Here is a 17,068-nt window from a genome sequence, read left to right as displayed (position 1 = left end):
AGCTTTGCTGACTAAATTCAGATGACTTTAAATTTGCATTTGTATTACTCATGGGATGTAATGATGTAAAACCAACTACACAACAGAGTCAATTCTTCTGTGGGACTTAGATGTGCTGATTTAAGCCTCCTCCTTGTCAGTGCCCCTAAGATGCAGCCTGCTGCTTGAGTGACCTAGTGGTTACAACAAAAGCTCTTTGCTTCCCTGCTTTGTGTAAGAATCCTCTAAGTTACAGTGGGCATGCATACAAAAGTAATATTTAGAACATGATCTGATTACAATACACAATAAAATGTGCTTAAAAATGAAGAGGGGGCTTAGCATATTTTCCTCTCTTTAACAATATTCATTAGCATGTGCTAAATACCATAGTAAGGAAAAAACACCAAATAAAATTAGCTCCGAGAAATGCATAAACTATTGAGCAAGAAAGAAGGAAAATAACTAATTACAATAAAGCATGTTAAATATGATGAAATATGTACAAAGTATGGTATAAAGAGAGAAGCAAGCCAAAAGTGACAGGGACAGTTTGCGGACCTTGTTCAGGGATTAATTGATGATGAGTGACAGTGGTATTGAGGACACAGGATGTACAGACAAAATAGTGAGTGGGGAGGGTATTCAAGGAAGAAGGAAGAGTGTGTGCCTGTGGGTATAATACAGTGTTCAGAGCCCACCAGGTAATCAGTCTCCTTTATCCTCCATGCCTGAGCATATGCTGGAAACTGTGCTGTGCATGAGGGATCCCAAACCAAGAAGTCATCCAGCCTAGTGTGTAGCTGGAGAGAGAGACATTTTTCAAGTGTACAATGATAAAATACATCATCTGTCCATGACATCATGTACTCATCACCCAAACTCTAACCTTCTTCATTACTATATTTTGACTCCCTTAACATTCTTCCCACCCCCCTTTCCTTTTGGTAACCACCATACTGTTGTCTGTGTCAATGCATTTGTTTGTTTACTTGTGGCTCTCTGTTTTATATGGTTTTTGCAAAGAAGACATTTACAAAAAAGTAGTATCAACAAGGAAGTGAGTGTACTAATAGGGGTTTGTTTGAGCTGTGAAGATATCAGGGAGGTTTCTAGAATGGTGTAGTATTAGAGATGGATTTTGAAATCAATGTGGATGCTTCCCAAGATAAGAAAGAATGACACTGCAGAAAGATTAATCCCTGCCCATCACTCTCATGCTCCAGGCAGCCTCTGTTCATTTAGATGCATTGATACCGTATTGTTCTCTTTTTGCAAGTCTCCTTTTGTGAGCACACTGTTGAGATCTTTCCATGCTGTTGCATGGCTCAGTGGTATGTTCCATTTTACTGATGAGTGGTGTCTTTTGTATGAATAAAAACACACTGCATATCCCCTTCCTGATTGGTGAACTGTTTCCAGTTTTTAATACCATGAGTAAAGCTGCTAAAGCATTCTTATGCAAATACTTTTTAGGTATATATTTTCATTTCTCTTGAAGACTCTGGAGTTGAACTGGGGCTCATCGTGTCTGGTTTTAGAAGACATTGCCAGACATTTCTGAGTGGTTGTAGCATTGCATCTGCCTACCAATAGTGTAGAGTTTCAGCTCTCCACATCTCTCCCACATTTGCTCATATCAGTCAACTTTGGCCATTCTGGAGGGTGTGGAGTATTACCTTATTGTATTTAAATTTCTATTTTCCTGAAGACTAATGATTTTGAGTGGGATTTCCTGTGATCACTCTTTTGGTGCAATATCCACTTATGCTTCTTCTTTGTAGAGCATGACCTCTATGTCCAGAGTTCTTAATCCTTGTTCTACACACACAAAAAAATCTTTGGACTTTTGCTTGGTCCCCACAACCAAGGATTCTAATTTTATCATTACAGCTCAAGACACCCTTTTATGAAAAAGCACCTTGGTGATTCTCTGTGCATCTGGGTTTGAAATCCCTGTTACTTTAGTCCAGTGGTGGTTCTTAAACTTTAGTAGGCTTCAGAATCACCAGGAAACACAGCATCACTGGGGTGGCTTGTTAAAACACAGATTGCTGAGGTCTATTCTCACAGTTTCTGATTCAGTGAGTCTGGGGTAGATCCTGAGACTTTTTTTTTCCCTGAGAATTTGATTTCCAACAAGTTTCCACTGATGGGATGCTGCTGGTCCTGAGACCAATTCCTGAGAACTACTGCTTCAGCCACACTAACCAGCCACTTTCTCAACAGATATCAAGTTCCTTAGGGCCTTCTTTACTGGAATGTTTTATTATCTGTTGGTGATGCCATCTAACTTTTGTTTTTCTCACACATGCTTCTTAATTCTTTAAGAACAAGCTTGAATGCCATGACCTTTGAGTAGTCTGTTCCACTTCTGTCATTTTACCTCCCACACAATGTTGTCATGTTTCATGTGATAATTGCACTTTTCACAGTTTTGTTAAATATCTGTTTCTGTGTTCTGGCTTCAGCATTCTTTCTCCTATACAGCAAAAGTTCTATAAAATCAGAAACTACTTGATCTTTGAGTCTTTAGAGACTAAGTATCTGGCACATTACTGAGTTCCCATTATTTTATTAAAATTATTTTTGGCTATTGTTTTAATGAATGAGTTGCTCAATGACTATAGAAAATGGGATACATAAGGTTTCTTACATGCTCAGATTCTTTAAAACCACGACTGACCATCTGTTACTAAGTTGGTAGCTCATGTTACTAACATGAGCAAGAGAGCAAATCTACAGCAAAAGCTAAAATTAAAGGCATATATTATTGTTGTGGACCGCTCTGCCTGGTTTCAGGAATTGTAGCCCTAACCGACCCCCCTGCCCCCCACCCCATGGCTAAGGATGAATGAGTGACCTCTGGAATGTGAGCCACAGGAGATAAAGCCTGTCTCTGGTAGCAAATGCTGCCTCAGTTTCCTCTCCCTGCACCCAAAGCATGGTCGGAAGTCCATGACGGGTAAGTCTCCTCACAGAGGGGAGCAACCTAAACCAGACTTGACCACTTGGGAGGCCATGATGGAAAACTCGGGGGGGGTGGGCTGCAACAAAGAGCAATGGACTCTTGTCCCCTGGCTATGTGACATAGCCCCATATCCTCTAGGAGAAGTGCCTCTCGGCTGTAATCCACTTAAGCCTGAAAATCTGTTGGGGAGGGGTTCAGCTCCTTGCCTTGCTAGAGAGGATCTGGGGAAATCTGGCATAAGACTTCCTGAATAATCCTGTGAAATCTTCTCTGCTAACAGTGCTTTCATACACATGATAAGGGTCCAAGCAAGAAATGAGTATGTCTCCCAAAGTTTCTGCAACCCAAATGAGTATATCCCCCAAAATTTCTGAAAATTTGTTTCCTGACAGGCAGTGACTCAAACTAGGTCCTCAGATTTCTTTGAAATGTTATCTACTATTTGATTCTTGCTGCCCTGTATTCCTGTGTATTACAACCCAATAAAAGCCTTTGAAAGAAGGGGCTCAACACCTTTTTCCCCTGAGAGATTGGCCACTGCTTATGGCCCTTCTTTCTTGAGGGATCGGCCACTTCTCTTCCCCAAGCCAATCATGTCATGTCATGTTTACTTTCATCTGTGGTGGACCGGGTGGCTGGTGGCAAAGGTCGCCCCTGCATATTATCATAGGCTACATTAGCATTATCTTTTTTTTCAGTTGTAAGAAGAAAACTTCAAAAGGAATTCTTTTGAATTGATTCTACACTTGATCTTAGCCAAAAGGCAAAGAAACAATCTTTTGAATTGATTTTCAGCAAGTATAAAATGGAAAAAAATGAAAAGGATGAATATTTCATTTGTTTCCTGAGGGATTTCTTATTTAATAGGAAGTGCTTCTTAACAAACTTGAACCTCTAGAGACTCTAAAGATGCAAAATTCCATACAAAGATTATGTTGCTGGAAATGTAATTCTTTATTGAAAGCTTCATTTGCAAAATAAGGTGATGATAATCACAATAATGACAATAATGGCTGCAAATTCTTTCTTCATATTGTGTCAGAGTCTTTATTTAGTGAAGTTCATTTAGTCCTTCCAAGATCCCTATGAGGTGTGTATTCATTCCAGTTTCACAGATGACAACACAGAGTCTGGAAGAAGTTAAAATTTTTGTTCAAGGCCAGTATTCTAATGTATTTCTGTGGAGAGTTACCAGATATATTACAGGAAGTTTAAGTTGAATTTGAGTTTCAGAGAGATTACTATCTTTTTCTTAGCAGCGTGTCTTGTAATATTTGGGACATGATTATATTAAAAAGTAATCTTCATTGTGGTTTTAATTTGCATTTTTTTGTTGATTAGTGATATTGAGCATCTTTTCATATGTCTATTCAAGTCCATGTCCATTGTTTAATTGAATTGTTGTGTTTTTTTGGTGTTAAGTTCTATAAGTTATAATATCACTTCACACCAGTTAGAATGGCTATTGTGACTAAATCAACAAACAAGTGATGGTGAGGATTTGGAGAAAAGGGAACACGTTTGTACTTTTGGTAGTGCAAATTGGTGCAGGCGCTGTGGAAAGCAGTATAAAGATGCTTCAAAAAATTAAAAATAGAACTGTCTTATGACCCAATGATCCCACTTCTGGGAACTTATATGAAGAAACCTAAAGTGCTGATTTGAAAGAATGAAAATACCAATATGTTAACTGAACCATTATTTATAATCACCAAGGTATGGAAGCAGCCCAAGTATCCATCAGTAGATGATGAGTGGATAAAACAACTATGGGACATTTACACAATGGAATACAACCCAGCCATAAAAAAGAAGAAAATTTTACCCTTTGTGATGACGGATGGACCTAGAAAACATTATGCTAAGTGAAATAAGCCAGTTAGAAAAAGACAAATGCCATACAATTTTACTCATTTGTGGAATCTAATGAACAAACTGAACTAACAAGTAAAATAGAGACAGACTTGTAGATAGAAAGCAGGCTGACAAGTCTGGGGGATAGGTTAGGGGTTGGAGGGATTGAGCAGAAAAAAAAAGGACTCATGAACATGGACAACAGTATGGTGATTTTGGGAGGAGGGGAGTATAAGGGGGATAAATAGTAAAGGAAAAAGTAAAAAAAATGGATACAAATAAAAAAGAAGATCTAGTTCTCATATTTAAAAAAAGGGATCTGAAATGCAGATTTCACTGGGTGTTCTTTATTTTTATTTCCTGAATCTAAAAACCCTACTTCTCTTTAGTCTAAAAAAATTTGCCTCACACATCTAGGTTGCATTGCATCCTCATTCTCTCTTATGTCCAGGCAATTCCCAATTTACTTACATGGAATTTGTTGGATGAACTTAAAACATTTAACAAAGCATAAGGCCCTTTACGAGGTGGACTCCACCTTCCCATTCTGCACATTTAGGGATATAGCAAGAGAATAGGCCCTGAGGCAGAAGCTGAACGGTGAGCATGGAGGCCACTGGGCTGCCCCTAGGAGTGAGAACTCAAAGTCAGATCAGACAGGGAGCAGAGAAGATCAGAGCAGGGCTTTGGAGACTACCGTGAGATTGAGTATCTACTCTGAGTGAGGCAGACAGCTACTGAGTTTAAAGCAGAATGATGTGGCCTGGCTTAAGGTTTAAGAACCACACTGGCTACTTTTTGGAGACCATTATGCAGAGAAACAGGGCAGAAGCTGGGAGGTCCTGCAAATATTGAGGTAAAAACTCTAGTGGCTGGTTTTTCTAATGGTGGATTTCATAGGTTCAGCTTTCAGTCTGTATCACTCTGGGCTCTGGGTGCCATATCCAGGTTGGAGCTGGGGAGAGGGGTTTCATTCTTTCAGCTTTTATCTGACCCTGGTGTGGTTTTACACTGAGGTCTGAAGGGATTTGAAGTGACTCTGCCCCAGGTGCACTTTGTGGGTACTTCCCTGGGTGCAGAAGAGCCAGTCATATGGGCAAAGAGCAGCAGCCAAGACTGGCAAGATGGTGCCCTCCAGGGGCAGAAGGGAAACATGCTTTCAGCCCTGTTCCTGATATAGCTGAGATACTTCCTGGGAGAGCCTGTGGGTGGGGGCAGTGGGGAAGGCACTAAAACTATGCAGAGTTCATATGCACCTGGGAAATTTTTATTAGTAGTATTACTATAACCTAAGTATACCATAATTGAATATGCTTAGAAACATCAGGGCTAACAAAGTTAAATGAATGACATTATAGGACACAATAAAACAAAACATATAAAAGATACAAATGCCCTCCAAAAAAACACTTAGCAAAATTTTTACTGGCATGTCAACTCTGTGCCAAGTTGTGCTTCCTAGACATTCATTCCCACAGCAATCCTTAGTCAGACATATACTATCATCTTCACCATGTTTTCTTTCTGTCACTGTCTTTCTCCCAGTGTCATCATCACTTACATTCATGCACTAGTGGGTTTTGATTTTAAGTGTGATAAAAGCACTGTAGGTTTTCAAGCAAGGGAGTAGTATCGTCAGATGTATATTTTATAAAGATTTTTATCCTTCCTGTGGAGAGAATGGACTGCATAACTGACATGAAAAAGTGGCTAGCTTTGGGCTGTGATTTGGAGGTAGAATTAATGGGGAAGGTAGAGAGAAACAGAGGTAATCCTAGTCTTTTTTGGTGTTAATCACTGCATGGATGACGATATTTTTATAAGAATGAGGAAGATGGGAAAGGAATAAGTTGGCTGGGACAAAATCAAGACTATTTCTGGCATGTTACATTTCAGATATTTATTGGAGATCTATGAGGAAATGGGCATTTAAATGCTTGAGTCTAGAATCCCAGGAAGAGACCAGAAATAGGAATCTAGATTTAGGAATCTCTGGCCTATAGATAATATTTAATGCCCTGGTATTTGATGAGGTCACCTTGGGAAATTATGCCAAAGGAAGAGGTGGCTCAGGACAAAGCCCTGGGCTGCTCCAGTCTAGAGGGAAAGTTTCCAGCAGAGGAAAGTGAGAATGAGCAACTTGTAACCAATTCTCAGCCAAATTCTGCTGACAAATAAATTAAAGTAAGAACAGAGGGTTAACTATTGGAAATGGCAATATGGAAGCCTACAGATACTTCAGTGAGAGCAGTCACAATGGAATGGCGACAACATAAGTCTGATTAAAACAGGTTGAAAAAAACCTGTGTTGTGGAATTAAAGTCCTGGTTAAGGAGAAGTTGAGAAACTTCGTTCTTCATTCATTGTAGTTCCCTTTCAACAGATTCCTATAGTCAAAGCAATTCTAAGAAAGGAACTTAAATCTTTCAGCCTGATGGAGACTTGTAGAAATAAGGGTGGTTCTTAAAAGCTCATATTGGAAAAGTTTAAATGAAGGTACTGTGCAATTTCAACAAAGTTGGAATGTAAAAATCAATGTTGGAATGCAAGTGGAGGCCCCCAAATCCCTGGAGTTTATTTATAAAAAAATGTGTATTTATTTTTACATGTTTAAACTTCAGTCACCTTCAAAGTACTCCCCATTTGATGTAGTACACTGAGATATTTTTTCTCACTGCTCAAAAGAGTTTTTAAACTCATCGATTTTGATGCCTTTTAGTGTTTCTGTTGTTTTTTGTTTCACCTCTTCCACATTGGAAAAATGTTTCCTTTTGAGGATGTTTTTCATCTGGGGAAACAAAAGGTAGTTTTTTGGAATGAGATCTGGTGAATAGGGAGGATGGGGCATGGGGGTCATGGTTTTGGTCAAAAACTGCTGAACACTCAGTGTGATGTGGGTGGGTGTACTCATAAATCACCCATTATAAAATGGGAAAATGTGTTGTCTTAAAAAATTTAACAGAAGCCAAATGCAGCCCCACAACAATGCCAGTTGGTACACCAATACAGATGGGTTGTTAGGACACTCACCTAGCAGGGTAAGCCTATACCACAAAGGACCTGCACTCCAGAAGATAATTCCTTTTTTGAGGAGGTCCCTTTTGTAGAACTATGTAAGTCAAACTACTAACTTAGGGTGGTTATCATGACAAAGCAACAACTATCTGACAAAATTAGTAAGTGATAATAGCTATCAAAACAAACTAGGATCTGATATTATCTGGGATAAGTCAAATTCAATGATGCTTTCATTGATATTTGAGAGTTGGCAGATACACACATATACATATACCTGCCCTCTCATCATTGTTATTAGTCAGTCCCTTAGGAGAGAATGTCTAATTTCATGGTTGATAAAATATGACAATGAGCATCCTCATCACCATATATTTACCAAGTCCCCAGTGTGTTACAGAGAAAAGAACATCTGGAAGTGAGCAATATAATGATGATGCCATCGGGAGAATAAAACATGTAAAGAATAAAGCCTTAGCTAATCCCCCAGCTCATAAGTACTGGTTATTCAGCAGTGCAGGCACAGAGAATGTGACCTGGCCAAATACCACAGGGCCATGTTAATGAGCAGAGTACAGGAAGGACTGCTGGCCATGCAACAACCACAGACAGTCATTCACAGCAAATGATGCTCTTAGATGAGTCAAAGCACCAGGTAACTCCCTGTAAATGGTTGTATTACCTGGATTTTACATCCATGTAAGTTCACATGTAATTGTACAAACACAAGTTTCCTTTCACGATGGAGCATTTGGGAAATAAATCTTCCACTTGGAAGTTAAAGTATACCTAATCTCATATACAATAGTCCCATTTTTTCATTTACTCCCTTCTATTTTAAGTTAGCAAAGATGTATTGAGCACTTATTATGTGCAAAGAACTGTACTGATGTTGCCTTGAATAAATTCATAAAAAAATTAGCCTCAAATACTTAATCTTTCTTCTAAAATGAATAAGCTGCTGACATGCTTGTGCTATTCACAAAAGGTGTGGACACCAAATATTTTGTTCCTACCAGCTCATGACCCCCATCTTCATCGAAGTCCTCCTCTATCCCATCAGTCATCTCTCCTCCATCCATGTCTGGCGCTCCTTCAGCAGGCTCCTCTGTAGAGTGATCTGCATTCTCTGACACACATTCATCTTGGATCAGCTCTATACTTTCTTCTAATTGCTTCTTCTGAGCTTCTGGTGGGGGGAAAAAGCAAATGACTACTACCTTGAGTTGCTCATGATCCATTTGGATAAATCATGAAAAAAAAACCCAAAATAATCTATAAGAGAGTAAACTCTGTGTACTGTAAAGGGTGTGAGGAAGATAAGGTCATATTATATTTCAGTCAAATTTATTCAGTCATGTATATTATTATATATCTATTTCACATGTATGCTTAATCATTTGTAATTGAATTAGAAAAAACAGAGAATCCAGATTATACTAGTAGATAAAGAAGTAAAAATGTACAAAGATACATTGATCTTTTTAGCTATACAGGATGGGGGGAAAAGTTTAGCTTATTCTTGTATGATTACTTATTAATTATTGTATTATTTTACATATGAACAACTGTAAACTTACTTTTGTCTCACTGTGTATATAGTGCTTTCTAATAAGAATATTCTCTTCGAGGAGAAAATACACGGAAGAAAGAGAAGGGAGAGAAAAAATTAGGTAAAGCACAGAACTTGTTCATTTGAAAAAAGAGGATGAGAAAGCTCAATGACAAGTTCAAATCTATGTGAAAAGGCCAAAATCTCACTGAAGAAAAAAATCACAAAGGCAAGTATGTTATTTTTCAAATAACATGTCTATGTGGACAATCCTTTGAAATTTTAGTCTACATTCTGTTGGTGGATGTTGGTCACAGCAGTGGTTGAGAGTAAAATTCTGATATTAGGGGAACTATGTTCAACACCGAGCCTCCTCCTTTTCCATCTTTGTAATGCTATGCAGTGAAATGGGAAGCTTTCATGAGGCTAAGTTTTCTCATCCTTACAATTAGGATCACTACTACATAACTGTAGTAAATCCGAGTGCTTAGTATAGTGATTTGCAAACAATAAGTGCTCAAATATATGAAGCAGAGAAAGTCATCTAAAGTGGTTATTATAAAACTTAACCAAGATATTTTTCTGAATCTAGAAAATTACCATCGAAATTAAATAGGGAAGTAGGAAGTTAAATTTAAAAAGTGTTTTAAGCTAGAGAAGATGACCCAGGTACCTGTATTAAAAGAAAGGCAAATTAGGCAAAAGATATAGACCCCAAATATCCTAAGTTTAATTGCTATTGATCTTGAGCACATTATACTAAGTGAAGTAAGTCAGAAAGAGAAAGACAAGTACTATTCCACTTATATGTGGAATCTAAAAAGCCAAACTTGTAAAAGCAGAGATTAAAACGGTCATTGCTGGAGGTCTGGGGGTCGGGGAGAAGATAGGACAGATGTTGTTTAAGCTTACAAATTTGCAACAAGTAGTATATAAGCCCTAGAGACCTAATGCACAATAGACTGAATAAAGACAATATGGTATTACAGTCATCAAACTTGCTAAGAGAGTAGAGCTTAATTATTCCAACCCCTAAAAAAAAAGAGAGAGAGAGCAGATGATAGTAGGAGAGGGTGATTAGAAGTTGAGGATTTGAAGCCCTGGCTGATGTAGCTCAGTGGATTGAGTGCAGGCCTGCAAATCAAAGGGTTGCCACTTGGATTCCCGGTCAGGGCACATGCCTGGGTTGCAGGCCAGTTCCCAGCAGGGGACATATGAGAGGCAACCATGCATTGATGTTTCTCTCCCTCTCTCCTTCCCTTCCTCTCTAAAAATAAATAAATAAATAAATTCTTAAAAAAAGAAGTTGAGGATTTGAGCAAAAAACCTTAAATTTATACCATGTTATATGTCAAATATATTTTAATAAGAAACAAACAAACAAAGTCTCCCAGACAAAATTGCTATGCTTCATTCATCTCCTCTCCCTTCCACATATCACACTGCCCTCTACAATTTTAAACTTTAACTTCTGCTGGCTGACCTGCACACCCATGACCAGCACCCTCTGAGAAAAAGCTGTGATGGGCAGACTGGTTTGAGCACTGAAAACTTTGGAATCCTCTGCCATTAATCACACCTTTTGCTCTACCCTATTGCCTCTGCCATTGTTTGTCCCTTGGACTGCCCAATAGTTTGGATACTCTGGTTTGGCCCTCCATTCTCTTTTTCCTAAAAGTGTTTTTTGTCCTTATTACCTGACCCCTCATTTCTAGCCACTCTAGGTGATCATGCTGCTTGTTCAAATACCCTGGCTCTTAAGTACTGAGGTTGATATTTCAAGAAAGAGAGAGATGTGGAGATTTGGGATCAGGCAATTATTCCATACAGTTGACCCTTGAACAATATGTGTTTGAAATGTGTGGGTTCACTTATAGTTGGATATTTAATATAAACACATACAATACTGTAAATGTACTTTACCTTTCTTGTAATTTTCTTAATAGCATTTTCTGTAGCTTATTCTATTGTAAGAATACTGTATATAATACATATAACATGCAAAATATATGTTAACCATTTGTGTTATAGGTAAGACTTCAGTCAACAGTAGGTTATTATTACAGCTACAGTTTTTTCAATCCTCATGCAAGGACATATTTATTGATTTGAGAGAGAGAGAGAGAAACATTGATGTCAGAGAGAAATAGCAATTGGTTGCCTCCTGACTGGGGACCAAACCCACAACATAGGTATGTGCCTTGACCGGGGATGGAACCCACAAATTTTTGGTGAACCAGACAATGCTCCAATTAACTGAACCACTCAGACAGAGCTATAGTTAAGTTTTTGGTGAGTCAAAAGTCACATGTGAATTTTTGACTGCATGGGGGGTAGTTAGTACCTGTACCCCCTGTATTGTTTAAGGATCAACTGTAAACTGAAAACTGTTCCAAACCTTGCCACACTTCTTAAAGCCCAACTTTCTCAATTTTAGTTTATTGTGTTTTTTTGTTAATAACATAAATGGACTCTTGTTTAAAATTGATATTATATATTGGAAATTCACTTGGTCTACATACCCATTTCTTCTCTAGTAGTTTCAGATATATTTTTCTGACAATCATAATTTTTTGGAAGTTGAAAGCAATATTCTGTTTTTTTTCCTCTAGAAAAATCTCTAGCCAAAGCAGCATAGCAGATTTTCAGAGAACTGATTGGGACTAGACATTAAAGATACATAGTCCTCATTTAGCTTTGAGTTTGAATTTTTTCAGTTATCTCTGGGGTTCAAGCTAACTTTGCTGATCTTGCTAGCTGAATGCACTTTCTCCTCCTTTGATCAACTGATGCCCAGATAAAAGGCTTTTATAATTAGTTCTATTATTGTCTTTTGTATTCTCATTAGTGTTGAAGTTTCCTTGAAACTTGAGCTATTGCCTTCAAAGGGGAAGATACAGGTGTTGGTCTTTTGTGAAATGAAAACCACGAGTCAATTTTTAGACATATTTTTATGTGCTCAATAGCCTTCACTGAATACTTTATACAGAGGAGGGATAATATGAGATATTAAAGGGAATATAGCACTTGAGATAAATATGTTTGTCAATTACTAGCCCTGTTAAGTGTACTTTTCTTCTCTAAAAGATGAGCATAAGAAATCCTTCAAAAAGTTGTGATATTCTCAAATGAAGAACAAGGTGAATGTTTTTAATCTATAAAGGCCACATGAACACATTATCATAAACGATTCTAAATAGTTTTTTTAGTTAAATCTACATTGATTACGTGTCCAGATAAATTGTTCAGGTCAAAATAATTAATCACTATTTATCATCAAGAATCGTATGTTCCAGACTCCACTTCCCACTAAACACGGGAGAAAAACCTAAATGATCTACAGAGGAACAGAGCAAACAGCCAACAGTATCCTAGCATATATGAAGATAGGAGACCAAAAATTGTAGGGGGCATTGAAAAATCAGATGGGTAGGTGGAAGCTGTGAATACCAGGATATTTGCTGAAAGAGGAAACCCACCAACAAAGAAACTACCAACACATAACAACAGAAGAAGGTGAATGAGGGAGTAGAAGCCACGTTGAACTCAATGCAGGACCTAGCTGGAAATACAACTAAATAGTGGAGAAATTACCCAGTACAAACAACTGAACAAGAGCAAAAGAGAATCCTCAAAGCCTTGTACACACAGAAGTACCAGCTTCAACACAACCCGCCCTCACCAGCACAACAAATTACAAGGGGTGGTGGACAGAGTTACCCTCAGTTAACCAGCTGGTGAAAAGGACCTACCAAAGAAAAAACCAACACAAATCAAAGCCCAAAGATAAACACAGAGGCAACATAAATGACAGCCCAAAATCAGTGAGCTTGGGAGATCAAGGAGACAGGACCACTGAATCTCACTGGTAGCCTACCACATAAAATCACCCCATGAATCCAGGGAGCCAGAAGAGATCAATTTAAGAATCTGAGGCTGACAAGAAAAGTCTCACAAACAACGAGATGAAATAGGAACAATCCCCAAATGAAAGGAGCTGAGGATGCCTCAGAAAGAATGCTAAATGAAATAGAGGCGACTCAACTATCAGATATTGAGTTCAAAGCAATGATTATTAGGAAGCTCAATAAGCCCACAGTGAATTACCAGACACTACAGTGAAACTAACATGAAAAAGGAAATAGAAACTATCAATAAGGGCCAAGAGGAAATGAAGATTACAATATATGAAATGAAGAACACAGGAGAAAAAAATCAAAAGCAGAATTGATGAAGCAGGATATCAGATCAGTGAGCTGTAGGACAAGATAGAAAAAAAAACAGAAAGAGAAAGAAGAGGAAAGAATGAAGAGGAATTGAGGGAAATGCAGGAAATATGAAATGTAATTATAGGGATACCAGAAGGAAAAGAAGAAGAGCATGGGACAGGAAACCTGTTTGAAAAAGTAATGATGGAAAACTTTCCTATTAGTTGAGAGAAAAAGTCACACAAGTCCAGGAAATGGAGAGAGTCCAAATCAAGAGGAATCCAAAGAGGGCCACTTCAAGACACATCATCATTAAAGTGGCAAAATTCCAAGACAAAGAGAGAATATTAAAGGCAGTAAGGGAGAAACAGAAAGTAACATACAAGGGAACCCCGATAAAGCTAGAAGCTGACTTCTCAATGGAAACACTCCAAGACAGAAGAGAATGGCAAGAAATATTCCAAGTAATGAGAACCAGAGGCCTGCAACCAAGGCTACTTTACTCAGCACGGCTCTCAATCAAGATAGAAGGCCAAATAAAGAGCTTCCAAGACAAAATAAGTCTAAAAGAATACACCTCCACCAAACCAGCAATGCAAGAGATGCTAAAAGGACTGCTTTAAGGAAAGGAAGGAAAAGAGACAGACACAGGTATGAAAATGGCAATAAATAAGTACCTTAAATAATAACCTTAAAAGTAAATGGATTAAATGCTCCAATCAAAAGACATAAAATAACTGAATGGATAAGAAAGCATGACCCACACATTTGCTGCCTACAAGAGACCCACCTCAGGACAAAAGACCTACACAGATTAAAAGTGAAAGGCTGGAAACAAATTTTCCAAGCAAACAGACAGGAAAAATAGCCAGGGTAGCAATGCTCATATCAGCCAAAATACACTTCAAAAAAAAGGGCCATAACAAAGACCCAGAGGTCACTTCATAATACTCAAGGGAAGAATGCACCATGAAGACATAAACATTGTAAATATATATGCACCCAACATAGGAGCACCCAAATACATAAAGAATATCTAGGAGGACTTCAAGAAAGATATTGATAGCAACACAATTATAGTGGAGAATTTTAACACCCCACTGTCAAAAATGGACAGATCTTCCAAACAAAATATCAACAAAGGTATTGTGGCATTGAACAGTGCCCTAGAGAAAATGAACTTAACTGATATATAGCTAAAGCCTTTCATCCCAAAGACTAAATACACATTCTTTTCAAATGCACATGGAATATTTTCAAAGAGAGACTACATGATAGAACACAAAATAAGCCTGAAAAAATTCAAGGAAATTGAAATCATACTAAGCATTGTCTCTGGCCACAAGGAACTGAAACTAGAAACCAACCACAAGGGGAAAAACCCCAAACACCCAAGACCATGGAGATTGAATAGCATGCTATTAAACAATGAATGGGTCAAGAATTAAATTGGATTCCCTCCCCTCTTCCCTCTGGTCGTTGTCCCCTGTTCTCTATTTCAGTGTCTTTGTTTTTATTTTGCTTGCTTGTCTGTTTTGTTCTTTAGGGGAAGGGATTTAGAGGAACTAGTATAAAGTACACATGGGCAACAGCTAAAAGGGGTGAAAATGGGAGGGAGGGAGGAGCACAGAGGATGGGCTGGGATGGGAGTAAAAGACAGAAAACTGTACTTGAAAAATAATTTTAAAAAATAAACAAAAAATGTGCAAGGAACCTGAATACATACTTTTCTAAAGAGGACATCCAGATGGCCAATATACATATGAAAATATGCTCAAGTCACTAATCATCAGAGAAATACAAATTAAAACCACATTGAGATGCCATCTCACACCAGTCAGAATGGCTATTACCAATCTATCTACAAATAAGTGGTGGTGAGAATATGGAGAAAGGGGAACCCTTTTGCACTGTTGGTGGAAATGCAGACTGGTGCAGCTACTGTGAAAAAAGTGTGGAGATACCTCAAAAAAGTAAAAATGGATCTGTCTGTTGATCTAGCAATCCCACTTCTGGGAATGTATCTGAAAAAATCCAAAACACTAATTTGAAAAAACAAAAGCACCCCTATGTTTATTGCAGCATAATTTACAATCACCAAAATATGGAATCAGCCCATGTGTCCATCAATAGATGAGTGAGTAAAACAATAATGGAATTCTGCTTGGTCATAAAAAAGAAGAATATTTTACTCTTTGCAATGAATGGATGGGCCTGGAGAACATTATGCCAAGTGAAATAAGCCAGTCAGAGAAAGACAAATACCATATGATTTCACTAATATATGGAATCTAATGAACAAACTGAACTAACAAGCAAAACAGAGACAGACTCATAGATGGAGGATAGAAGACAGCTAGTTGTGGGGATATGTTAAGGGGAGGAGGGATTGAGCAAAAAGAAAAAAGGAATCATGGATATCAACAACAGTGTAGTGATTGATGTGGGAAGGGAGATATAAGGGGACTAAATGGTAATGAAAAAATACAATAAAGATTGAATAAAAAAACAAAACAAAAACAGAAACAAAAAGAATAAAATTAGAAAAGAAATTAAAACTTTCTGGAAACAAATAAAAATGAAATCAAAACAACCCAAAACTTATGGAACACAGTGAAGGCAGTCCTGAGAGAAAAGCTCATAGTGGTACAGGCCTACCTAAAAAAGGTAGAAACATTTCAAACAAACAACCTAACCCTATGCCTACAAGAACTCGAGGAACAACAATAAAGGTAGCCCAGAGCAAGTAGAAGGAAGGAAATAACCAAGATCAGAGAAGAATTAAATGACATAGAGACTAAAATTGCTATTCTAAGGATCAATAAATCCAGGAGATGTTTTTTTGAAAAGATAAACAAAATAGACAAGCCTGTAAGCAGGTTCATCAAGAAAAGAAGAGAGAGGAGCCAAAAAAAACAGTCAGAAATGAAAGAGGAGAGATTACAACTGACACTAAAGAAGTACAAAGCATTTTAAGAAATTACTATGAATAACTGTATACCGAGAAATTTGAAAACCCAGGTGAAATGGACAAATTTCTAGAGAAATATAATCTTCCAAAATTCAATGAAGAAGCAGAAAGCCTGAACAGACCAATAACAGCAGATAAAATTGAAGCAGTAATCAAAAATCTCCCGAAGCACAAAAGCCCTGGACCAGATAGTTTCACAGGAGAATTCTACAAAGCATTTCAATAAGAACTATCCCCTATCCTTCAAAGACTATTCCAAAAAATCCAAAATGATGGAAGACTTCCAAACTTTTTTTTATTTTTTTATTGATTATGCTGTTACAGTTGTTCTATTCCCCCCTTCATCTTCATTCCCCTCCACCCTACCCCCCCATCCCCACCATTACCCCCCCTTTAGTTTATGACCATGTGTCTCAAGTCCTTTAGATTCTATATTTCCCATGCTATTCTTGCCCCCCCCCATCTATTTTCTATCTACTGTCTATGCTACTTATTTTCTGTACCTCCCCCCCATCTCC

At 37.9% G+C, this 17,068-nt stretch overlaps 1 protein-coding gene across 1 annotated transcript in view; it reads right to left on the bottom strand.

Moving 5' to 3' along the window:
- Positions 1 to 8,763: 8,763 nt before the first annotated feature.
- The window catches only part of RALYL (RALY RNA binding protein like), a 477,858-nt gene continuing 469,553 nt past the window's right edge, over positions 8,764 to 17,068 (bottom strand). Inside the window, exon 7 of the mRNA XM_053661126.1 lies at positions 8,764 to 9,008. Coding sequence (XP_053517101.1) covers positions 8,764 to 9,008 — 245 coding nt within the window. The remainder of the gene's footprint in view (positions 9,009 to 17,068) is intronic.

Source organism: Artibeus jamaicensis, unplaced genomic scaffold (genome assembly GCF_021234435.1).
Source record: "Artibeus jamaicensis isolate MK-2021 breed Jamaican fruit bat unplaced genomic scaffold, CSHL_Jam_final scaffold_916, whole genome shotgun sequence".
Classification (NCBI taxonomy): Eukaryota; Metazoa; Chordata; class Mammalia; order Chiroptera; family Phyllostomidae; genus Artibeus; species Artibeus jamaicensis.
The sequence above is the reverse complement of the archived record's forward strand: the minus strand, read 5'-3'. Positions and strand labels throughout refer to the sequence as shown.